At 48.6% G+C, this 25097-nt stretch overlaps 1 protein-coding gene across 6 annotated transcripts in view; it reads left to right on the top strand.

The window, feature by feature from the left end:
* Abtb3 (ankyrin repeat and BTB domain containing 3) overlaps window positions 1-25097 on the top strand; it is a 266416-nt gene that overhangs the window by 216919 nt on the left and 24400 nt on the right. For 2 of the 6 annotated variants that reach the window (XM_006986960.4, XM_006986961.4), the window contains 6 exons: window positions 16450-16615; window positions 18600-18689; window positions 20597-20698; window positions 22513-22606; window positions 22717-22852; window positions 23544-23764. In XM_006986960.4, coding sequence (XP_006987022.1) covers window positions 16450-16615; window positions 18600-18689; window positions 20597-20698; window positions 22513-22606; window positions 22717-22852; window positions 23544-23764 — 809 coding nt within the window. The remainder of the gene's footprint in view (window positions 1-16449; window positions 16616-18599; window positions 18690-20596; window positions 20699-22512; window positions 22607-22716; window positions 22853-23543; window positions 23765-25097) is intronic. The other 4 variants (XM_076554452.1, XM_016005496.3, XM_042263132.2 and 1 more) reach the window with 4 other exon arrangements.

Below are 25097 nucleotides of genomic sequence, written 5' to 3'. Positions count from 1 at the left end.
TCTCTCTCTCTGTGACCTCAGGCTAGTTGCTTGCCAGTTCTGGGTCTTGGTTTCTATGGTTACAAAGATGTTGATAATAATGAACACAGCAGGTGTGTTATGGTACCCTTGGGGAAATGGTTAGTGGCCCAGGACTAGGTCTAATGTGTCTCCCCACTTCTACTAGTGAGCCTGTCCCCGGGATGTAGGAAGAAAACCAGCCAAGGCTGGCTGGCTTGAGAATCACTGTGTCTACCCTGGGACAACAGGCCTCCTCAGTGTGACACGGTTTTTTTTTTTTTTTTTTTTTTTTTTTTTTTTTTTTTTTTGTGTGTGTGTGTGTGTGTGTGTTTCCTCTGAAGTGAGTCTGTAGAAGCCATCACTGGATGGAATTTGGTACCTTGTCCACAGCTGTCAAGCATCCCCAGATGGGGTCACTGAGATGAGATAGCAGGAGGGGACATGACATGTCTAGAGAGAAAATGTGGCTCCTGCTGGCCTGGGTCTTGTTCCCAGAGAGTGGAAGCTAGGGGAACAACCAAGAGGCGTAGATTATTACAAAAGTAGGGTAACCCCATGGACTTTCAGCTCAAACAAGTGGCTTTCTTATCTTTTTAGGGCTAGGACAGAAATAAGTTTCATGGTCATGGGTCTGCATGGAGTCAGCACCCAGTGAATATTTGTTGAACGAAGGAAGGACATAAAGGGCTGTGGGGAAATATGTTGATAATACTGCATGTAAACATACTAGACTTCCCAAACCAATTCAAATGCAAAAGCATGCGACACTTGTAGGCAGGTAAGAAGTCAGTGAAGGACTGGGGACATAGCCTGAGTGAGTAGTGCTTGCCTCAAATGCACAATGCCCCGATCCCTGGCACTTCATAAACTGGGCACTGTGGTGCACTCCTATGATCGTGTGTTCAGAAGGTGGATACAGAGGAATCAGTTCAGGTCCTCAGCTACATGTAGAGTTTGAAGCCAGTCTGGGCTGCATGAGACCCTGTCTCAAGAAGAAGTGGGAGAAGGAGAAAGGGAGGAAACCGAAGAAAGAAGACACAGTCAGCCGAGAGGTCTCAACGAAAGACGCCTTTGGGGAGACACTAACAAAACGTATCCTGAAGCAGTGCATGTGGAGAGAAAGCTTCAAGGACTCACAAAAGGGACCAGCGTAGGAGACACTGGCTGAAAGGGGCCACCAGGGCCTGGCAGTGGGGGATTCATTAGCGGCCCCTGAAGTGGTACTCTGAACAGACTGCAGGCGGCGGACAGTTTGCCGACACTTGGAACGTGTCCTGAGTGTTCAGAGTGTTCAAAGCAGAGCAAACACATTTGGTGCTTACAGCAACATCAGAGCACTACATCTTAGTGGCGTTTGGGGCCTATTTCCAGACTAGGGCTCCAGATCCAGGCTGGCAGTTGGAAGGTGCCTAGTTTTCACTGTGGGATTTGGCTTCTTGGGGAACAGCAATTTATTAATCTTTTAAATAATTTTTGGCCCACTCTTGACTCTAATGGATTTCTGCACGACCCACAGATTTGCGCACACACCAGCAAACCTCCCAAACCAAACTCTGGTTGACTGAACTGGTTACACGGGATCGTTATCTTCCCTGGTGACAGGTCAGGCAACTAGGAATTCCTGCAGAGAGCTCAGTACCGGCTTGGGCAGGTGGGCTTCCGGCAACAGCAGGGAGACAGTCCCTGGGCACTTGTGGGTACCTGCTCGTAGGTGCTATGTTCCCAAGTCACTGTCCTCTCATTAGCTCATTAAACACTGAACTGTGAACCGCCCTACCAGACTGGGGGAGCTCCCGTGTCTTTTCCATTAGGCGTGGAAAATGAGAGTGATACTCTCACCTGTGGGGGAAAGTGAGGCAGGTAGCCGACAGGGAAAATAAGAGTAACCACAACTCATATCCTCTTTTACATTTCCCCCTCACTCTCCCCACCCCCCATTCACATGTGACGAACACGTGAGTGTCATCTGTATGTTTGTGTGTATGGACTTGTGTGGGGGTACACAAAGCACATGTGTGTGCTTGTGTGGAGGTTGACAATAGGCATCTTTTCTCAATCACTCTTCTTGTTTTTTGAGAGATTCTCTCATTGAACTTGGAGCTCACTGATTTGACTAGACAGGTTGGGAAGCAAGCTCCGGGAACACACTTTTCTCACATACTTTCCAGTGGTGGGATTACAGGCACTCACCGCTCAGTCCGTGGTGTTGAGGATCCAAACTCAGGCAGCCATGTTTGCATGGCTAGCATCTTTTGAAATGATCCATCTCCCCAGTCCCATCATTGGAAGGGACTCTGAATCCACTTTCAAGTAAACTTGCAAGCACATAATTCTGCTGTTACATCCAGACACTAGGGGAATGCTTCCGTGTGCAAACGAGGAGACATAAACAAGGATGTTCATAGATGCAGTGCTTATAATAACAAGAGAGGGAGAAAACACGCTGTCTGTCTCCAGACAAATGGATAAATATATTGTGGTATGTTCATTTAATGGAAAGCCAAGAAGCGATGGAAATAAATCAACTAGATTTGCATGGTTATCGCATGGCTTAATTAATGAATATTGTGAAAAACAACAATGACAAAAGCAAGTTCAGAAGGATTTGTGCAGGATGCTAACGTTTATGTAAAAGAGCTTATATAGTGTTAAGAATTCCTAAGAACAGGACAAAGTATAAATCCCAGACAGAAGTGAGATCTGGGAGTCTTCTCAGCAAGCCAGAGATGATGACGGGATCCAAGTTGTTCCCAGGACCTTTGCTTGTCCTGACATGCATTGCTTCTTCTTTTTGGTTAGATGATGAGCAGGTGGGTCATCGCTGTATTCATCTATGTTGTGTGTGCCTAAAATAATTAATCGCCGGTAAAAGTTATCTCCATAACCAGAACTTTCCATAGCACATTCAGAAAGCCCGCCCCAGGTTAAGAACCATTATTTAAGAAGTGGTTCAAGAAAGTTGAGAAACACTCTCTTAAAGAAAATTAAACAGACTTAAAAAAAAAATTCTGAGGAGCTGGAGAGATGGCTCAGCAGCTAAAAGAGTACACTACTCTCTCAGAGGATGCAGTCAGTCCGGAGCATCACATGGTGTCTCATGGCTACCTGTAACTCCAGTACAGAGGACCTGATGCCCTCCTCTGGCCTCCAAGGGCATCAGGCACATATGTGGTGCACATACACATATATCAGCAAAACACACATATACATAAGATAAAAATAAGTAAATCTGGAAAACATTCTCAGTGCTTTTAGCATCCTAAATTTTTTTTTGAAAAATTTCAAATAGCAGGTTATCCATGGCTGGAGAGATGGCTCAGTGGTTAAGAGTACTAGCTGCACTTTCAGAGGACCCAGGTTCAATTCCCAGCACCTATATAGCGGCTCACAACCATCTGTAACTCCAAACAAATAAAATAAAAATGAATCAAGTACTTTTAAAAGAGAGCAGATGTCATCAACCCCAGCTACCTGCTCCCTAATTTTGTAGATAATATTGTATGGAAAAGAGCCACATACATCTTTTATGGCTGCTACAGTGGTAGTTAAGTAACTACAACAGAGGTCCACAAGTCTTAAAATATTTGCTGCTTGGCCCTGTATAATGCATCTTGAGAGGCTGGTGTCACCGAAAATTCACTTGGGATTATAAGTCTAGAACTTCCCCTGACTCCTCAGAAACCGAGTTGTTTATTTGTGAAAAGTGATTGAGCACACCATGAGTTTTTTCTGCAATCCCCTGGAGGGCTGTGCTGCATTTATCTTTGCATCCCCAGCACCCAGCACAGCACCTGCCTGTACTTAGTACTCCCTGTGCACCTCCCTGACTTGATTGAAATCTGAAAAGCATTTATGGTGAGGATTAATAGGATGGACGCTCATGAGCTACAACAGAGGCAGGAGGCCTTGGTTTGGATATGACGGGAGTCTGAAATTCTCCCCCAGGTAACAGGCTGGAGATAATCAGTCCATAGCTGTCACAGAGCTCATGAGGTCAATACTCAAGCACGTCTCCTCCTGTGACTCCACCAATCCCTGGATAGCGTCTTCCTCCAATGGCCCCACACAACAGGACTGCATCTGTCCAGCGGGAAGGGAGAAAGTGGAGAGCAGAGAAGGCCTCAGAGATGACACCCATCATCTCCTGCTGGCCAGCACTTTGTCGGAGAGCCCACACATACCTGCAAGGGAGTCTGGTAAATGTAGTCTTGATCTGAGCAGCCATGTGCCCAGCTGAAGATTTGAGTTCTAAAACAATCCACGGAGCCGGGCGGTGGTGGCGCACGCCTTTAATCCCAGCACTCAGGAGGCAGAGGCAGGCGGATATCTATGAGTTTGAGGCCAGCCTGGTCTACAAAGTGAGTTCCAGGAAAGGCACAAAACTACACAGAGAAACCCTGTCTCGAAAAACCGAAAAGAAAAAAAAAATCCATGAATCCATGGATATAAAAAGGGTTCTGGAGGATATCAAACTGTGTCTGCAGAAGAGATAGTTACGAGCTCACTCCTGAGTCGGGCACCACACACTTTCCAGGAGGTAGACCTTATTTTCTGCTCTTTAAAAAAAATAACCATGGTGCCAGAGCAGTAGATCTATAGTGCTCCTTCATCATTTTCTGCTCAAAATGATATGACAACAAATTCAGATAGAGACAGGTCTCCCACCCTCCTGGGTGTTTGCAGCCCTTGCTTTTGAGATAAATCTTTGTAAGCATATTTGAACAGACCCAGAATTTCCATCTTCAGGGCAGGTAATGACAGTGGGTTTTGTTGCTAGCTGAACATCAAATTCCAAAGAGAAGGCTTCCAGGTCCCTTAATATTCCTCCTGCGGCAGAAAGGATGGGCAGAGTGGAGGACTCGGAGTCCCCGGCTGGCTTCTCCTTCTCTGCGGCAGTCTAATGAACCAGTTCCATGTTGTGCCTTCGGTAGTAATGTTAAACTGCAAGTGGGTGCAATTCCTGGACTGGGATTTCTCCCAGGAACTTTCAAGCATTGCATGTTCTATTTGCTGCAATAATACCATTCTTTCTCACTCTTAGAAATGTGCAGAGATCTTGGTATGACTTGCTTCAGCACAAAGAGCCATTGAATTGTTAATCTTTCTGCCACTCAAAGGCAAATGGAAAGGGAATCAATTTCAGGACTTGGAGCCTGTGAAAGGAGATTGACTAGGGCTTTCCAAGGGACAGTGTGTTAAGGAGGGAGCTGTGGGCCGCATGTGAGGCAGGCCTAGTCTTCTGTTACACCGTTTCAGGATTCATTTCCAAAAACACCATTTGACTGTCACACTCCCAGGATCCTGTAATGGGGAATGGGGAGTGCTTCATGTATACGTACCTCATCACTCCACCTCAGGCTTTCTCAGCCTCGGCACCACTGACATTTGAAGCTGCATAATTCTTTGTTGTTCCAGGGAGGAAGGCAGCCTTCCTGTGTGTCAGAGGCTGTTTAGCAGCAGCTGTGTCCCTGTCCTAGGGATGGATGCCAGCAGCACCTTCCTGATGTGAAAACCAAGTGTCTCTAGATCCCACCAGACAGTCCCTGGACGCTGACATCACCCACTAGACCTCCCAAACCCAAGCGTGTCCACAAAGTGACTTGGAAGAAAGACAGGATCCTATTCCTGGATCCCTCTGTGCCTCATACAAATAGGTCCACAGTCTTGTCCTCTAGTTTCCTGACCTGAGGAGAGCTCAGAGCTGAACCGAGGAAGCTCTCTCTTGGACACCAGGGCCTCTGCAAGTTAGAAGCTGCTGGATGGGTCTTGTCTCCAGAATACAATGTGGGGAAGACAAGATAAATTGGGAGAAGATTTGAATGGGAAGCTGGCCGTGCATACAGGGGAAAACAACAGGGAAATGGGTGACTGGGGTGGGAATATGTCTTCTTGGCTGGCAAGAAAGAAAATACAAAGTGGCTTGGAGATGGGGACTCTCCTGTGGAGAAAGTGCAGGAAAGCCTTCAACCTACAGGCTGTGCTTGGGGATCCTCATAGCTTTGACACTCACCCCAGTATCCAGCATTTGAAGAGTCTGAGGAAACATGGGAGGCATTTGATGGCCTGGAGAGATGGTAGAGTCAGGTAGCAATCAGGGCCCAACTCCAGCCTGCCTGGATTAAAATCTCACCTCTACCACTGACAGTGTCGCCTCCCTGAGCTGTAACAAAGATAAATTTTGTAGGATTAAAGAAAAGAGCATATCAGATTATAAATATATATGTGAATAAATATATGTGTGTGAATATTTTATATGTTTACATATATATGCATTCACATGTATGAAGTATGTGTTTATGTAAAATCAGAAAAGTTACTGGAACAGTGTAAATACTACATATATGTTTGGTCTTATTTGAGAAGCAGTAAAGTGTTTTGGTATGGCGCCTAAGGCAGCATCTGGACTATGCTTGGTGCAGTGTGTAAGGCATTCCGGGTTCTTGTTAGCAATAAACTCTCCAGAGTTCACTGTGTCAGAAGTAAGCACAGCCCTACTCAAGCCTGACCTTTAAAAAGAAATATGGTCTGGTTGAAACGGAACAACAAGGAGTCGGGTGCCTTGGACACCACGGCCAACTCCTTCCTGTCTGTTTCCTCCTCTGTGAAATGGGAATACTAAAGCCTGCTTTGGGTGCTCCTGTTGTGGTAGCAAGATGTGAGGAAGCGTGGGCTGTGTCAGGCTCCTGCCAGCCCCGGCCCTTCAGGCTGTGAGAGTCTTGGAGGTGCAGAGCCTGAGCACCTCAGCTTCCCTCTGTAAACTGAGGGTTAATTGAGGTGGTTAGGAAGTGTGAAACACTTAGTAAATCAAGTGTTCTGTGTGAAGGCCTATAACGTGATTAACGTCAGGGAAGCAGTTTGTAAGTGCACGGCATTCCACTGATTATCGTTCTCATCTTTCTCTTCTAGGACAACTTGTTGACCAGTGGCTTAGGGAAACCATTTCATAACCCAAATTACTGTTGGTGGAGTCCTAGGCAGCTTGGGCTACATCCTGTCATATTCATCCTCAGTCAAATACCTCAGCCCGCATCCTGCAGTTATAGACTTCCAGTACTTTCCACGTGAGCAGGAGTAGGTGGTTTTCCCTCATAGGACATCCCTGCCCCCAGGCAGGCCCCTGGCTGCCGCCCGCAAGAGGAGCTGTGCTTGTTGTCCAGATGGCCTGCCTGATGGTGGGGACCACATGGATGAGAGCAGGGCACACGGATGACAGAATGAAAGAGCCCCAAGAGCAGAGCAGTCTATCGGGGGAGCCAGGGACATGAGAGAGAGAGAGCCTGTACCCGGAGCGACCTGGCTCCAGACAGTTAGAAGAGGCCTTGGTAGTTAGGAGAGCCCTCCCTAGAGTTAGAGGATTGAGTGGTTGGAAGTGGAGATGGTTGAGCTAAACCCCTGGAGAGAGCCTGAGGCTGCACAGTAACAACGTTGGGCGGTCTGTGGTCACTCTCTGCTGAGCGGCCCAGGCTGTTTGCTCTTTAAATGTCGTTACAGACCTGGACATTGGCTAGTACATTGTCCTGCAGATAGAGAAACTGAGGCTTACAGAGTTTGTTACCCGTCAGGTCTCACAGGAGCTAAGGAGAATGGGGACATGAGCACTGGTCTTGGGCACAAGGCTTTGGCTTTGGTGTCAGACCCCGGCATGGTTTGAACGTCAAGTGTCCCCCATAGGATCACCTGTCTGCATACTTTGTCCCAGCTAATGTACAGTGGAGCCTTTAGGAGCTGGGACTTAGCCCACCAGGGTCCCTGCCCAAAGAATGGGGAAAGCATTTTGGTGGTGGTGGTGGTGGCGGTGGTGGTGGTGGTGGTGGTGGTGGTGGTGGTGGTGGTGGTGGTAATCCCAAGATAGAATCAGTTGCAGTGGCAGAAATAGGGCACCCAGGAGTGCTTGGTGGACAATAAGCACACAGTAAAGGGGGGGGGGGCTTCTTATTACTGACTGTGACTATGTGGGCTGTTGCCATAAAGATCCCAGAGTCCCAGGAATCCCTGCAGAAGCCACGCTCTCATCCAAAACAGTCCCCAGTTAGCTGGCAACTTCTCAGAAAGCCTAGTGAGCTCAGCAGAAGCTGGAGTCAAGCTGCTGGAGTCTCCACCAATCCTGTGCATCAACTCCGTGGTTGTGAGCAAGGGCTATAATGGGTCCATCTGCGTGTAAGAAAACTCAAGGACCATGAGTGCCTAGGGGTTGTTTCATTTGTTGAAGTCTTGGTCCATAGCTTAAGTCTGGAGGTGTGGGGCCTTTAGGAAGTGGAGCAGGACAAGAAGTCACTGGGGATGCATTCCTCAGAAGGAATGAATGTAGGTCTCACAGGACCCTGGTGAGTCTTCATGGGGATTTTTATAAAAGAATAAAATGGGCGCTCCTACTCTTTGGCTTCCTGTCTTGCCATGTAATCCTTCTCTCACACACACAAGTTCCCACCACAGTGCCATCCGCCATGATGTGTCCTGGAAGCCTGGCCCTCAACAGAGGTTGACCTGGGAAGAGAATTCTCGCAGAATTGAACTCTCGGGAGCAAGGCATGTAGCTCACTGACAGATGCTTGCCTAGCATTCAGGGCGCCCTGGGCTCAGCTCTTAGTAGTGCATAAAAACAGATGTGGTGGCAAACACCTGTGATACCAGCACCTCCGAGAGAGTAACAGAAGCATCAGAATTGCAGGGTCATCTCTGCTACACTGCAAGTTCAAGGTCAGCCTGGGCCTGTCTCAAAATAATGATAAAGCCTTGGACTTTGAGCCTCCAGGACTGTAAGCTAAATAAATGCCTTTTCTTTATAAGTACTCAGCTTATAACTTTTGTTATAGTGCTAGAAAGATGGATGAATGCAATAAGTAAATTAAGCTATGGTATGTTACATTTTTCTTATCTGTAAAATGGGTTAAAGATAATAAAGCGTGCAAACAAGCTGATATTTGTAAAAAGCTCAAAATATATTTGGTATAAAGTGCTATATCCATACTTGATAAATCAGTAAAACATTCAAAGCAGTACAATGTGCCCATTTTATGTATAAGAAAACTAAAGATGACTGACCCCATTGGCAAGGACAGAGCTGAAATGTGGGCAGGCTGCTTTCTAAGCCTGCACCCCCAGGACCCACTCACCGGTAAGACAGTGCGCGCAAACTTCAAGGAGCCTTCTGCAGGCTCCAGAGCAGCCCCTGGACTGGAGCAAACAGAAAGACACAAACCTCAGACGCAGACCCACAGCACCCTGGGGGGCTCTGCTGTTCTTCACTTGCCGAACCGTCCCTGGAACTGTCTCTTTTTCCAGCACTGACTCCCTCTGACCTCCTTCATCACAATTTGCTTGCAAAAACCATAATGGCACCAGGTGGTAGCCTGCCGGGAGCCGGGCATCCCCTCTGGGGCAAGGCTTGCCTCCATTCCTTGATTCCTGTGGCATTTGTTAGACAAGATGTCTAACTTGAGCTTAGAAGACTGTGACTGCAGTGTTCTGTGTACTTGGCATCTGGATCTGCTTCTTCCACAGGGTATTCTCTGCAGTCCCACTTGGCTTCGTATGGAGGCCAGAGGCCAGCCTCGGGTGCTGCCCCTCAGGAGCATTTCCCTTTGCTCTCTGAAACTGGGTCTCTCACTGAGGCTCATCAACTCAGCAAGGTTGGCTGGCTCCGGTTTCCACCCCACTCCCCAGCCCTGGCATCAGTGTGCCGCCATGCCAGGCTTTGGATGTGAGTGCTAAGATCCGACTCAGACCCCCATGCTCTTGTGGCAACCACTTGACCAACTGAGCTAGGTCCCCAGCCCCGTAATTCTGGGTTCTCTGCACGGTGCTCTTCTAAGCACCTCCTGAGGGCCACCTCACGGCCCTCGGCCAACATCCGGAAGGAAGGTGTTACTACAAAGCTCGTGTTGCAGATGAGAAAACCAGACGACAAAACAGTAAAGCCACTGACCCCGATATCACATAGCCATGAGCGCCAGAGCTGGGCCTGCGCCCAGAGAAAGACACAGCAGAGTTCAAGCTCAGCACTTCCAAGCCAGCAGGGAAGCTGGTCAACGCATAAAGGTGTCTGGACATAGCCAGCTGGCATTTGTCGCGCAGGAGGCATTGAGAGGTGAGCAGAATGTGTTAGCTCCTCACCCACATGCACCCTCCTTACAGAGAACAAGAAGCGCAGTCTCCCCCCCCCCCCCCACTCAGGCCCTGAAGCCCGAAGTCTCTGGAAAACACCTTTCTGAGGTCATGTCTGAAGTGGTGGAAGATACTGCACCAGTCTCTCGGGACTTGAGCACTTGAGAAATCAGAGAAATTGACCACCTCAGTAGCTGACCTCTTGCTTAAATTGATGGGGGGTTTTATGGCATCCTTGAAAGCCACTCAAAGGGAAAACCACAAAGTTGGTTACCTGGGAAGGCCCCGGGGGACATGCTGAATATATTCCTGCATAAATAAGTCATGCGCAGAGAAAGGCAGCCTTACTTGCTTGGGCCACAGGAGCCCTGTTGGTTTGCAGCTTCTGCAGGGACTCAATCTCCAGGAGTGAATGGAGCTGTGGCCCTGTCCCAGGGAGTGCTGAAGGGATGGTTTCCCAGAGTTCAGTTCTCCGGCAAACTGGGTTGAATGGAAAGCCATGTTTCACCCTTGGTTGGAAAAATGGGTTTTACCTGCTTTAGTTTGCCTGCTCGACTTGGCTCGGAAACGGGAAGCACTGTTTGCTCTGTGTCTGCGGGCTGCTGGGTAAACGGGTGCTCCCTGGGGCTGTGCTCAGGAATGAATGGCACCAGGTGTGGTGGTGCGTGTCTGTAATCCCAGCACTCAAGAATCTAAGAAGGATTGCAAGTTCCAGGCCAGTGTGTGCTTCATAACAAGACCCTGGTGATGGGGTAGGGATGGGGGACACTCTCCAGTGGAGCAAATAATAGTCTCTTCAATGTGTGGTATTGGGCAAACTGAATATCCACATGCAGAAGAATGGAATTAGACCCTCATCATGTACTACATTCAAAAATTAACTCAGAATGGGCTCAAGACCTAAAACTGTAAAACACAGAGGGAAAACTCCATGACTTTGGTTTTGGTAATAATTTTTGGATATGACTCCAAAAACACAGGCAACAAAATCCAAAGTAGACAAATGGAATTGCATCAAATTTCAAAGTCTGCACAGCAAAGGAGTCAACAGTGAAAAGCCGGCCGACTGAACAGAGCGTGAAAGACACACAGCATGTGGTGCTCGCACAGAGCAGAACATGTCTGCAAACACATCAGACATGGAGGGAGCAGCCAGAGTGTGTAATAAACTCAACTCAGTAGCAACAAGGCAAATAACTCAATCTAAAAATGAGCAAAGGACCTGAGGAGACATTTCTCAGAAGAAGACAAAGAAATGGTCAGTAAGTGTATTTATTTTTAAATGCCAGCCATCACTACCCATTAGGGAATTTCACATTAAAATGACAATAACATGTCGCAATAAAATGATGGAAAATACAATTCCACCTGATATAATAGCTATGGTCAAAAAGAAAAGGGCATCCGTGTGCACTGTTGGTGGGAACGTGTAAATGCAGCCATTGTCGAAAACATGGAGCTTCCTCGAATGTAAGGCAGAACTACGACAGAATCCAACAGTCTTACTACTGGACACATAAGGAAGTCAGTAGTCACAGAGCTAGTTCATATCACCAGGTTAGGTTGAAGCATCATTTACATAATTAAGAAATGGAGTCAACCTAACTGCCCATCAGCAGATGAATGGATAAAGCAAATGTGAGGTGATGTGTGTGTGTGTGTGTGTGTGTGTGTGTGTGTGTGTGTGTGTGTGTGTGTGTGAAACAGAACACTAGTCAGCCTTTCAAAAGGAAGTTCTGTCATCACAACAGAAGTGGACCTGGAGTACACTGTGGTTTTTTTGTTTGTCTGTTTGTGGGGTTTTTGCTTTTTTTGTTTGTTTGTTTGGTTTTTTTTGTTTTGTTTTTTTTGAGAAGGGGTTTCTCTGTGTAGCTTTCTAGCCTGTCCTGGAACTCTCTTTCTGTAGCCCAGGCTGGCCTCAAACTCACAGAGATCCACCTGCCTCTGCCTCTGCTGAGTGCTGGGATTAAAGGCGTGTGCCACAACTGCCCAGCCTGGAGTACACTGTGTTAAGGGAGATAAGCTGGGCATAAAAAGACAGATAAATGATGTGTGACCTCAGGTACACATGGAACCTGAAAATGCTGCTCTCCAGGAAGCAGAGAGCAGAGTGTGGTCAAGAGATATGTGTGAGTTGAAAGTTGAAAGATACAAATTTTCAATTAGGAGGAAATAAATTCAGGAGATTTGCTATGAAACATGGGGAATATAGTTTATAACCTTGTGTTACATACTTGAAAATTGCTAACAAGTAGATTTGGGGCTGCAGACACAGCTCGGGTGCTGGGTTGCTTGTCCAGCATGCATGAGGAGGTAAAAAAGAGTAGCTCTGAGCTGCTCTCACCAGAGACATGCTTAGCATGTAAGGCAACACATTAATTGTCTTAATTTGGCCAGTCTACAGTGTGCACATATTTCAAAGTATCGTGTTACACATTATAAATGTATAGGTTTAATTTTTAGCAGTCAGTTAAGGTGAAGTGTTCATTTTTAAACAGACTACATGGTGGTGCACACCTGTCTCCCTATCAGTTCTTGCTATTTGCATTCAACTCTGTTTTGCCTACAGCGGAGAACAAGATGGGTGTGGTCCTGTCCCTGGGCTTAGACATGCATGCTGGCAGGAAAAAAAAAACAAACTAGGAGCTGGCATCGTGACTCAGCGGCTAGGGCACTTGGTAAGAAGGCCGCTGGTCTAAACTGGATCTGAGCCTCATATCGGGGAAGGAGAGAACTCACTCCCAAACTGATTCTCTGAGCTCGACACATGCACTGTGTATGTGCACGTGTACATACACACAATAACGTAAGAGAGGGAAACACACTAGTCAATTAATTAAATGATATTTAATTTTTTTTTTTTTTAAGAAAACTAGTCACTAATTGTGAAGATGCTGCCAAGGGGACAAAGGCCGGGAGATGATTGTGTAGACAGGAGAAGGGCACACCTCTGTATAGGTGGTCTGCTGGGAGGCCTCCTTGGCTATGATCAAGCTTACCCTTGAAGGACAAGGAGGAGCCAGCCCTGCACAGAACCCCAAGGAAGGCTTTCCAAGGGAAAGAAAAGGGACATGATCCTTGGGTGTGTGCCAAGAGCCAAATTTTGTCCTCAATATACTAGAAGGCTTTAGAAGAGACCCAAGAGGCCCTGCCTGTTCTGACACTCACTCTGACTCTGTGTGAGAGGTGGCATGGGGTGGGGAGAATGGAATCAAGAAGACTGTTGGGCTCCTACACTTCCACCCTGAGGTGTGCGCTGGGACCCATGGAGAGCCATGAGGGTGGGAACAGGGATGGATTTGGGATTCAGGGTCAATGTAACAGCTGTTGGGATGGATGCGGGTGTGAGACCAGGTTGCAGTTTCAGCACCTGGGTGAGCAGCAATGTCAATGACTGAGATGGGCAGCTAGGAGGAAGTTCGGAGGCTGGGGACAGAGGTGTTCGTTCATACAGTTCATTTGGAGATGCTGAATTTGGAGGTCCAACAGTCCAGCTCCAAAAGAGGCTAAATATGTGGTGTGTTCCAGGGCCCTCTGACCCCCTGACACATGTCAGCTTGTCCTTTAGGATCTGTGTCTCTGGTAAATTCCTTTGCCTCGGTCTCCTCATTGTTGGAGTAGGCTGCACACAGCACTTAGCTCTGGGGCTCACCATGATGACGGTACAGGTTAACACACAGAAAGAGCTTAGATCTCCACAATAAGTATTCGGTAAACGTCAGCTTCCTGTAATAACAATTATCATCATTTTAGCTGCAGTAATTTCCCTGCCATTTGTCTCTTTCTAATTAAAATCAAGAACCTCAGGAGCTGGTAAACACTTGTGATGTTCTTAGAATTATCTGTTTACAAGCTTTTGAGTTCTGCGGACCCAGCCTCTGCCTCCCTCCTCTGGAGCTCCTTGGCATGGGCTTTAACACACAGTGGGCACTGGCATGCCTGCCCAGTCCTATGGAATGCAGCTTGATTTCAGGGAAAGGGGGAAAACCACCACGTATCTGAATGAGGCCAGGAAGTACTGAGGCTATCAGAAGGCTCAGAGACAGACAAGCAAGAAGAAATGACTAGGTGGGTTTTCTGTGATGGTGATCGCTCATATCTCTGTCCCCAGATGGGCACTCCTTTTTAATGTTTTTATTATTAGTGTGTATTAATTATATATATTGGGTTTCATCAAGACATTTTCATACATGTGTTTATTTTATCATATCCGCCACTCTGTAACGGTTTTTGTCTCCCCCTCACTCTTACTGATGCCCCCTCTTTCCAAATAATCCTCCTGTTTCCGTGTTTCTGTGTTTCTAATAACCCAGTGAGTCTTACTAGCATTATTTACAGGAACATGGGTGCATTACCAGTGGTTATACCACTAGAGAAAACATGGGAACCATTAACTACATAAAAGTCCTCAGCTGGTGGGGGGTCATCACGAAGCCCTCCTCCCGCCATGTGAAATGGTGACAGGCTCAGGCTTGTACAGATCTTCAACAGGTGGCCACAGCTACTACGAGTTCACGAGTTCACCAGCCATGCCATGCCACGAAACAGCCTGAAGCACACTCCCTGCCCTCCTTCCACATCCTTCCCCAGGGTGGGAGCCGCGTGATTTCACAAGAAACATTGTCCATGCAATGGATCAAGTCGACAGCCGGAGATTTGCACGCACACACACACACACACACACACACACACACACACACACACACACACGATCCTGGTACTGTAGAATAACACACTTACTCCCCCTGGAAGCCTCTGTGATCTGCACCCTCGGGTCTTGCCCTGTTACTCTGGTGTCACAAGCTTCCTTGGGCAGTTCTGGGGGCCATTAGTCCCCGCCACCACACTAAAGGTGGGGGATCCTGAGTTTCTCCGCATATTTAGCTCTGCCCTTCTTCAGAAGAGAAAAGAGGAAACCCAGTTAAATTTCTGTCTTCGATAAACAATGGGTAAAGCTTTGATATAACGATGCCCCATGACTGTTGATTTAGCGTTTGTAGATTGCCTAATCTGGCAACTCTAGCCAAGTTCAAAGCCCACATGCACTGGACCAAGAAGCCATAAGGCACAGTCCAAAAGTCTAGGATGCTGATGCCATGTTTGAAGCGAGGCCCTGGGTTCCTCCATCGTCTCCACCACACCTTTTAGCCATAGGGTCTCTGTGGCCTCACCCCACTTCCCTCAGCTCCTGGCACAAAGGTTAACGCCCCAGAAACACTGACCCCTGTGGGAGCCCGACATGTCTCCTCTGGACCCTTGCTCCTGCTGGCCCTGCACAAAACACTTGTGTCTCGATTTCCTTCCCCATCACTATAATCACAGCTCAGGGGTCACCTTCCTAGGAAGCCTAAGCTCCCCTGCGGGGGGGAGGGGTGTGGTACAGAGAGGTTTACAGTCCCACAACATATTTCACTCAGAAATAATGTCTCTGAACCCTCAACACTTTGTATTAGATACACGGAATTATGGCCTGCGCCCATCCTCTCCCTCACCAGACTGCGGGCTTCCAGAGCAGGGATGGTGATGTGACACCTAGAGAGAGCGGAGCGTGACCCAAACGGGCACACCAGGAATGCTTAGTGGCGTGATGGAATGACTGTTACTTCACTGGGAGAAGATAGTGATATCCTTTGCACACGGGCCCGTATCACCCTCCCCCGTCGGTTCCCTTCCCCGTCCTCACCTTTCTCCCTGAACTCGCTTGCTGAAGCACCTTGCCATCTCTCATTCCGTCTGACAAGTGCTCTGGCTTGTTCTATTTCGAACGTAGGGACTCCGTCCTGTGTTCCATTCAACTCTCACTTCTTAATGCCGTCAGTCACTGGAATGGACACAGACAAATGCCTGCTCAGAAGTCCACAGCATGGTGTGAGGGGTCCGAAAAGTGAACAAGCAAACAGTAGATGCTGTGCCCGGGAGACGGGTGGCACCATAGATCCAAAGACTGGCTCTCCACACACTGACTCTGGTTCAGATCCAGGCTCCGTCACTTGCAGATGGAGTGGCCTCAGGAAGGCTCCTTATCCCTGTTTCCTGGAGGTTTAAAGATCCTCATAGGAATTATGCCTTCTGTTATGTGGGAACTGAGTGAATCAATTCACCTAAGATGTTTAGCGGAGGACCTAACCTTTACAAACACTCCATAAACATTTGCATAACGGTTCTTAGCGGAGAATGCTGCTGGCACAGACGAGGGACCCAGCTGCAGTGAGGACAGAGGATTCAGAGCCACCAGGAGGCAGGAAAAGCAAAGGGGGAACTTGGGGCTTGCTGGGAGATCTGCCCTCAGGGACCAGACCCTGGGAAAAGCGGCTGCACCCATGTGACCATCTCTCGCTCCCTCAGGGCAGACGACTGCTTTTGCGCTTCTCGGAAGCTGGACGCAGTGGCCACTGAAGCCAAGTTCAAGCAGGACCTGGGCTTCCGGATGCTGAACTGTGGACGGACCGACCTGGTGAAGCAGGCAGTGTCTCTGCTGGGGCCCGACGGGATCAACACCATGAGCGAACAGGTACCAATCGGCCTGCACCTCACCTCCTCAGTGCTGGGGCTGGGCGGGACACGGGCTCCCTCTGCTGATCACAATAATAATAATAATAATAATAATAATAATGCCCCTCCCCCATTTTTCCTCTTTTTTTTTTAATGTTTTGGGGTTTTTTTTAACCTTATAAAAATATACTTGTCCATCTTTATGGAAATCTCACATGATTGTTGCACCTAAAATAAAAGAGTGAAAAATAGACCTGTTCCGGAAAGGAAATAATGTCATTAGCTTGACCACCGTTTGTACTTAGGATTCTGCAGCCTTTCAGTGTCTGCTGGCATGTTGAAGTCAGTTCTCTGCCAGTCTGCTATTGACACAAGACAGAACTCAGCCATCTGCTGTCCTTTTAAGTTTAAGAGACACCAGAGTCAGTCTGGGACCCTAGGGCATCACCCAGACATGGCAGTACCCAGCAGATCCTGAAACCGGTACATCAGAGGCACCCACAAGGTGCAGAGGCGCCTTGGGAAGGGGGTGGAGTCACGGACAGAGAAAGCAGCCCTTCTCAGTGTGAACCCTGAGTGAAGAGCTACAAGGGACAGGCGGGGCTGTTTCTCCCATGGACAGCTCTTGCAAAGAGTTCCATGAAGAGAATAGATGGGACTATTTAATGACAACTAATCATTTTCTTGAACATCAAGGATCCCTAACACACAATCATAGGAATCTTTTGTTTAAAACCAGAGATTTATTACATCTTTTTTTCAGTGTTTTATATTTCAGATACCTTATGATGTTATTGGATTTTCTTTTGTAAGCTGATTTTAGTATCTGTATAAAATGATTACAGTGTTTATTCATTAACTATCTTTCCAATGCCAGATATTTAAAGTGTTTATGAATAATGTTGATCTAAACATACTTATACAAATCTTTGTTCCAATCTCTATTTACTTGGGGAAATGTTTCTTTAAAATGGAAGTGGTGTCTCAAATGCACCAGGCTTTCCTAAGTTCTCAGATTTCATTACTCCCCCACCCCACCCCGCCGCCCGGGAACCTGACTGGCCTTTGCACACCCTCTGATTACATATGAATTCCCTGTTAATCTGCTCTCCTTTGTTTGCTTTTCATCGCCATTATTACTGTTTTCTTGTTACTTAGAGGAATTTCTTCTCTATTAGGCACAAAGTCCTTTAATGTAACAAATGCATCTCAGTTTGTCATTGACTTTGGAATTTTGCTTATAGTGTTTTCAATTGCAGGGTACCAGTGCTGGAGTAATTTTCATGCGTGATGTTTTTCATTGTATTTATGGCTAGAAATGGATCCAAATTTTTGCTAGCTATCTCTGGTAAAACTGAAGGTTGCATTGGTGTGAGCTGAGGCTGTAGCATGAACATTTTCCCGAATAGCTGCCTTCACAACACTTGGTGCAGACCTCCGCCCCCACTTCTGTCGATTGTGGTGCTCAGTTTGTGATGAGCAGGAGTCAGCAGGGAGGGTTTTCCTAACGGCTTGGAAAGGGTGCTGTGAGAGCAGACGTCAGTGGGGGCTGCCACACGCGCCAGGTTGTCGTCCGGTTACCCTTGACTCTGTCTGACCCAAGGCCCATATAGACCAACAAGACACTTTGTCCTATTGTGAAGGACTGTATTCATTGTGATGAAATAGCTTAGGGTTGATATTGCAGGATCCAGAAAGTTCTTGTGAGCCCCCTCCCCCCCACACCATCCCCCATTGCAATCAGCCGCTTGTGTTAAAGACACACTTAGGTCTGCTGTACCATGAAATTCAGGAAAACCCTCCAACTTAAGCAAAGATGGGTGCTGAAGGGTGATGTCACTTCCCTTCCCTGGAAGGCTGTGACCCTGCGCGTCACAGGGCTCCACATGTCCTCTTCTGTCCTGCCAGGGTCTGAGTGCCCCACCAGTAAGACGTTCCATGTGTTTGTCGACTGACCACGGCCACCTTGTAAATGTCTCCATCTCTGGTTTTAACCACCGCAGGGCATGACCCCCTTGATGTACGCCTGCGTCCGTGGGGACGAGGCGATGGTGCAGATGCTGCTGGATGCCGGAGCTGACCTGAATGTGGAGGTGAGGGTGCGGAGGGCTGCAGGCCCTGCCAGCCCAGACTTTCCCTTCCCAGTCACCCTCACACATTACTCCTCAACCCCTTCAGTGACTGCCGCTGCCGCCGTGGTGAAATCACCTGGCAGACTGTATCCTACCTGAGGTCCCAGTCAAAGCCCCAAGTAGATACCCCTGCGTGTGCTTCATTGGAAACAATAGCTGTAGCTACAGGGAGCTCTGGCTTATGTTGACTGAGCAGCTCCTAGCTCCTGACTCATCCTTTCTGGGATGAGGCAGAAAACTCCCATGTTCCAGCCCTTTCCTGATGCCTGACACATGCTGGCCTGACTCCTTGGGCTGAGATAGGTCCTCACATTCTCTACCCTCCCCTCACCCCCAGGCCCACTGACTCACTTTGTTGGATAAATTGTCTCAAAGCTGCTGGGATACAGTATGGCAGGCTGGAAATTGAAGCTCCCCTCCCTGAAGGCTTTAGACTCTGACAGGCTTAGGTTCAAGTTCTGACCTGCTTCAAAGCTGGAGAAGTGGTGGGGCTTATGAGACGGAGAAGAATGATGCACACGTTATCGGGAGGGATCGATGCCTAGCAGGGGGACCCAGCTGTGGTTTGTACCTCGCAGGACACTAGCCATGTTTGAGACTCCAAACCACCCCAAGACTCAAAATAAGTGGATCCTCGCTTTTTTGTTCTTTGCTGCCTGAAGGCCTGCCTGCTCAGCCAGCACTTGGTGGTTGCAGATGTCAAGGAGATTGGCATGCCGCAGCCATCAATCAGCAACTCCAGGAAACCTTTTTGCTTCAAAATTAGATGCCCTTCAGTGTTGCCCTGTGCTTTTTTGAATTATTGGTGAGTTTTATGTTCATCCGAGGAAAGCAGACAGTAAACATAGCTCTGAATCCAAACTCATTTTGGATCTTAACAAGTTTCAAGTGATACACGAGTTGTCCACCCTACTATGGGTCTCCGAGTATCACAGACCCCGTCAAGGTCCTCAGCTAGAGGTGTTCTTTGATCATCCTCTCCAGACCCTCCGATGGGATTCGCTCAGTGCCTTTGTCTACTGTAAGGACGCTCAGGCCAAGGTTACATGCCCCAGGAATGCTGGGGAGAACACTGTGTGTGGTGTTAATATCACAAGTCCCCAGTTGTCAGCTTCTGAACCATGTCCCGGCTTTGTATATCCAAGGCCTTTCTCCATCCTGAAACCCCGTCTCTCGTTACTTCTTGGTATGTTCAGGGCAGGTTTTGTGCCTGTGTTTCCAGTTACATGAGGACCCTTTTCAACTAAGACGCCAAGGTGACCTGTGAGCAGAGTGGCAGGGACATCCTCTCTCAAATGAATGACTGTCTTCTCTACTGTGGAAGCATGAAGCAGACCTACCCTCACCCGCCCCCTTTGAGGATCTGAAATATAGCTAGCTTGCTAGTGATGTTTCAGGCTACCTCCCTTCCTGTCCCACCATCCTCCTTAAGCAGAAAGAGGGGAAGAGAAGGTCAGAGAAGGCGGCTCATAGGAGCCACTTTTCCAAAGCATCCCTATGAGTGTACGAACACTAACGCTTTTCAGGGGGACGGTGAATACACAGAGAACACAGGTTCAAAAACCTTTCCCTGCCCCCATTGATAACATCCCCAACACAGTCCTCCAGTGGCCTGCTTCCAGAAGGCTGCTCCAGCATCTCTTCCAAGACACTCAAGCAAGACCAGTGCCCAGTTCCAATGAGAGGTTGCTTGGAGCCTTCAACAGGGGAAATCACTAGCCAACGTCACCACCATTTCCCAAGGCACCTGCCAGGATGTCTTTTTGGTACTCTCCTAGTCTGTGTGCCTGGCCACAGATAGGCTAGAATCTGCAAGCCTAAATATTGTGAAGGTCACATTTTTAAAAATAACTTCAATTTGTTTATAGGTTGTCAGTACTCCTCATAAATATCCATCCGTCCACCCCGAGACCCGCCATTGGACGGCTCTGACTTTTGCTGTGTTGCATGGACATATTCCTGTAGTTCAGGTATTAACGTATTTCCCTATCCACATCTGACCGTGAACTGTGACCTCCTCCATGATGCAAATCTAAATCTCTCCCAGCATGCATATCTCCCTGAGTTATTCATATTGGTTAATTGCAATTCAATGTAGCATATCTGTATTCTATAATGAAATTATCATACTTCAGCATCTATTTGGCCAAGCATTAACCAATATGAAAGCATTGCATACCCACAGGCAGCCTCACACACAGAGTGACAGACCTGTGGAGTTCTTCCTGGTTGCTCTGAGGTGAGACTTCAGCTGTTATTTTGTGGACTTGCTCTTTTTACTTATCTTAACATGACCGTGAGACTTGGCTGGGATCAGTACCTGGAGGGACTTTTCCCTCAGGTGTGACCCTAGTGTTCTGTAGATGCTAATGGTTTCCAACCAGTGGGAAGAAGCATCCAGATCAACGAGGGGGTATTTGAAAAAATGCGCTGGTGTGAGTCTTGACTCTTGAGGATCGGCTCCGGGCGGGGGGGGGGGGTCTACAGTAGATTCCGTGTCTTCTGAAACAGCTCTAAATGTGGTGGCATGCCTGTATCTGTGATCTGTGGTAAACTTGATGTAGCCTCGGTCTTAACTCGGTCATTACTTCATCGGAAGAGGGAGCTTGGCATCTAAGTCCAGGACCTCTCCATCCCCACAGTGAGTGCAGAGACAGTGAGAACCACCTCTTTGATGTGGCTCACATATCTGAATTCTGTGCAGCAGAGAGTGGAGCGGCAGGGACGGCTCAGCGGTGTTGGCATTCCACAGGAACCTTTGATGTTTCCTGGCTATGGGAATCCTCATGACAGACCCATAGCGGCGTTTCAGGAGGCTGAGTGTGATGCAGCACCCTTGTCGCTGGCTTCCGCTTATAGAATATCAAGCTCGGCCCTTTTTGGCGGGGGGATCTAAGAAAGAAGGGAGTTGATAGCATCTGGGGAACAGAGACAGAATCCCTTAATGGACAATGGGGTCCTCAGCCATTCATTCAGGAAACGGAACAGCTGAAAGCCAGACAGAACCTGCTGGTAGTCAGGCTGCATCCCGGCAGCAGGTGCAGTCACGGGGATGTGCTCTCGGGCAGCAGGAGGTGGGTAGTAAAGACGGTGGGTTCTCCCCCATGTTACATGCTGCAGGCAACAGCACCTTCACTGAGAGCGGTGAACGGACAGCGCCTCCGCCTCCTCTAAAAAGCCCGCGTATCTCAGCAAAGGCACCGAATGAAGGCAGGAGAAGCACATTTTCTGCAGCTTTTGCTACATTGCCAGATCTCGCTGGCCAGAGAACTAAACACCTCCCCTGTCCTCAGAGCCATCCAGGGGGGTCTGGGAGGGATGCTCAGCCTGGCTGGCCGAGCATGTTCCTGGGGTCGGTCATAACTCTTGAGCCCCTGTTGATCATCAGTTGCCCTCTGAGGCTTGTGACACAGACCCAACCATGGAGACTTTCAGCATTTGGATGCTTCTATCTCAGTGCTTCCAGAAACCTTAATATTCCTAAGGACGCCCTGGGGAGCCTGTTAAAATACAGACAGGTTCAGTACGTCCAGGCCGGGGCCCGAGAGGCAGCCCTTCTAGCAAACTGAGTAACATGTCCTTGTGCATGGACCATGCTGTGGGTAGTCTGAGGTCCTAAAAGACGAGAGGCTTCTTTTCTGAGGTAAAGTTGCCTCCAGTCCAGTGCACAAGGTCACCGGCCTTGGGGGAGGGACACTAGTGCCTGACCGATGTCAGCCAGTACACTGACGCCTCCCCACGAACCACGCCCTTCCACGTCTCAGTGGCCACTCTTTTCCTGCAGCTCCTCCTGGATGCTGGAGCCAAGGTAGAAGGCTCGGTGGAGCATGGCGAGGAGAACTATTCAGAAACTCCGCTCCAGCTCGCCGCCGCTGTTGGTAAGTCGCCGGTTCGAACCCAGCCCCGGTGTCTCCGATGTGGCCTCTGATGTACCTGTGACTGGCTGTTGTTTTCTTCTTTTACGAAACCCCCTTCTCTGGGCTTGCAGGGAATTTTGAGCTGGTTAGTTTGCTGTTGGAGCGTGGTGCGGATCCCCTGATAGGAACCATGTACAGGAATGGAATTTCTACAACCCCCCAGGGTGACATGAACTCTTTCAGCCAGGCCGCAGCCCATGGACACAGGTAGGCTAGGACGGGCCAAGGCCACCAGGTCCCAAAGTGGTGCTTGTTAAAAATGCAGATTCCCAGGCCTCCCCCAAGACCCATTCTCTCTCTGGATGTGGGGCTCAGGGGTTAGTGGAAGTGGGGTAGCCCAGGCTCAGGGCCTGACCAGAGCACCCTCACTCACACTTTTCTGCTAAGAGCCAATTTCCCGCACTGTATGTGCATACAGACTGCCATGTTCTGTTCACGCTCAGCCATCTGTAACCACAGAGATATGTGTCGCTCTTGGCCGGTATGGGTCAGAGTACATCACGTCAGCTGCCACGATCTGAGAAGAATTCACATAAAAATGACAGAGTTCTTCTTGTTGGCTCATGTCCTCTCTAGGTTTCTTCCACCTTATCAGATTTTATTACACAATGCCCAAAGAGAACAAATTCACCAGACTAATGCTCAAAAAGGCAGAGTTCCAGAACTTTCTGGGTATTACTCAGCCTCAAGATGTCCTCCGGGAAACATGGCCAGTCCTACCCCACCATCTCCTTCATCCCCAAAGCCTGTCATCCATGAAGCCATCATCTGGGAACCATCCTCTCATTCCTGGTCCTGAGTGAGCAGCACTGAGCAGCTCCTGACCCCTACTGTGCCCCTGCCCCAACACAGCCACCTCCGTTCTGAGTGTCTTCCTCTCTGGGTTTATGATTGACAGGAATGTGTTCCGCAAACTGCTCGCTCAGCCAGAGAAGGAGAAGAGCGATATCCTGTCCCTGGAGGAGATTCTGGCTGAGGGGACAGACCTGGCAGAAACAACCCCGCCCCCCTTGTGCGCCAGCCGCAACAGCAAGGCCAAACTGAGGGCCCTGAGGGAGGCCATGTATCACAGCGCTGAGCATGGCTACGTGGATGTCACAATTGATATCAGGAGTATAGGTCAGTCTGGGCACTATTCACCACTGGACACAGCATGCACACACACACACACACACACACACACACACACACACACACACACATCAGGGGGTCCTAGGGAGCTTTTCCTTCTCTTGTGAGAACATTTCCAGGCCAAGACACCCACACTGTTCCCACAGACAGCAGCACCCTGCCTGCCCTGAGGTCCCACCTTGGATCACTTTGTCCTGATTTCCAAACCCTGGACCTTGAACCAGATATGTAAATCACCTGGGGAGCTTGTCTGAATACAGATTGCCAGGCCCTGCACCCAGAGGCTCTGCTGTCGAGGGTCTGGATGGATAAAGGCTGGAATCTGTATATTTAACAATCACTCCAGGTGGTTCCCAGGGCTTGAGGACTTACTGTATAGGACACCTAACTCCACTGACACAGACAAATGCCTCCTCACCAGGACTTTTCCTCTGAGCCAACAGGATCCTTTCAGGAGAGCAGCAGCTCTTTCTGCAATGAGCTAGCCCAGAGCTGTCTCGTTGGTGTGTCTGGCGATCCAGGCTAGCCTAGCATCAATCTAGTGGCAAGGAAGAGAACAGTGAGACATGGAAATGGGTTCCTCTCATGGCAGGCTGAAAAACAAATAGAAGCCACTGGATCACTGCTCTGGAGAGGTGACTGTTCTGGCAGATGGACCATTTAGTACATAGGAAATGTATGCTGTTACCCTGAGAGTCTGTTTTGTGTGATTAAGCTTGGGGGCTCAGAACAATCTACCTGTTCATTACGAAGCAGGCGAGGCATGTTCTCCCTCCTCACCGCTCACTGCATGTTACGGCAGTCGTCTGCTAGGAGACCTTGTTAAAGGAAAGAGACATGATGAGGTGCTGCAGGTGGCAATGTCTCGCACAGGGGGCAGCAATGGTCCCCTCCCATTGATTTAGATGTGACAGGGGATGGCCAAGTCTCACCGTTCTCAGCCCTCATCTGAGTATGGTTACATCATCTAATTCTGAAACTCCCTCTTCCCCTGAGTTTTCCCCTCCCCAGTGAGTAGTAGGAAGACAGTGGACTCCGAGGCATAGACGCATAAGAATGAGTAATTAAAATGTTCTCCGCAGTGACTGGTACTGTAAAATGCACCCTCGATAGTCTGAGGAGCACGTATAAGCAGCAGAATTTCCCCTTCCGAAAGTCTTGCCTGTGCTCACTGAAGGCTGGTCCCTTGGATTCATAGCTTGGTAACTTCCTAGACAAAGGCCAACTTCCAGATAAAAACATTCCTGTTCCTTGGTTGTTTTCTGCCCTCCCCTCGTCCGCCCTCCCCTCCCACCTGGCCCGATGCCTTTTCCCCATGCAG

The sequence above is a fragment of the Peromyscus maniculatus genome, chromosome 18 (genome assembly GCF_049852395.1).
Source record: "Peromyscus maniculatus bairdii isolate BWxNUB_F1_BW_parent chromosome 18, HU_Pman_BW_mat_3.1, whole genome shotgun sequence".
Lineage (NCBI taxonomy): Eukaryota > Metazoa > Chordata > Mammalia > Rodentia > Cricetidae > Peromyscus > Peromyscus maniculatus.
This window is presented reverse-complemented; position numbering and strand designations above follow the sequence as displayed.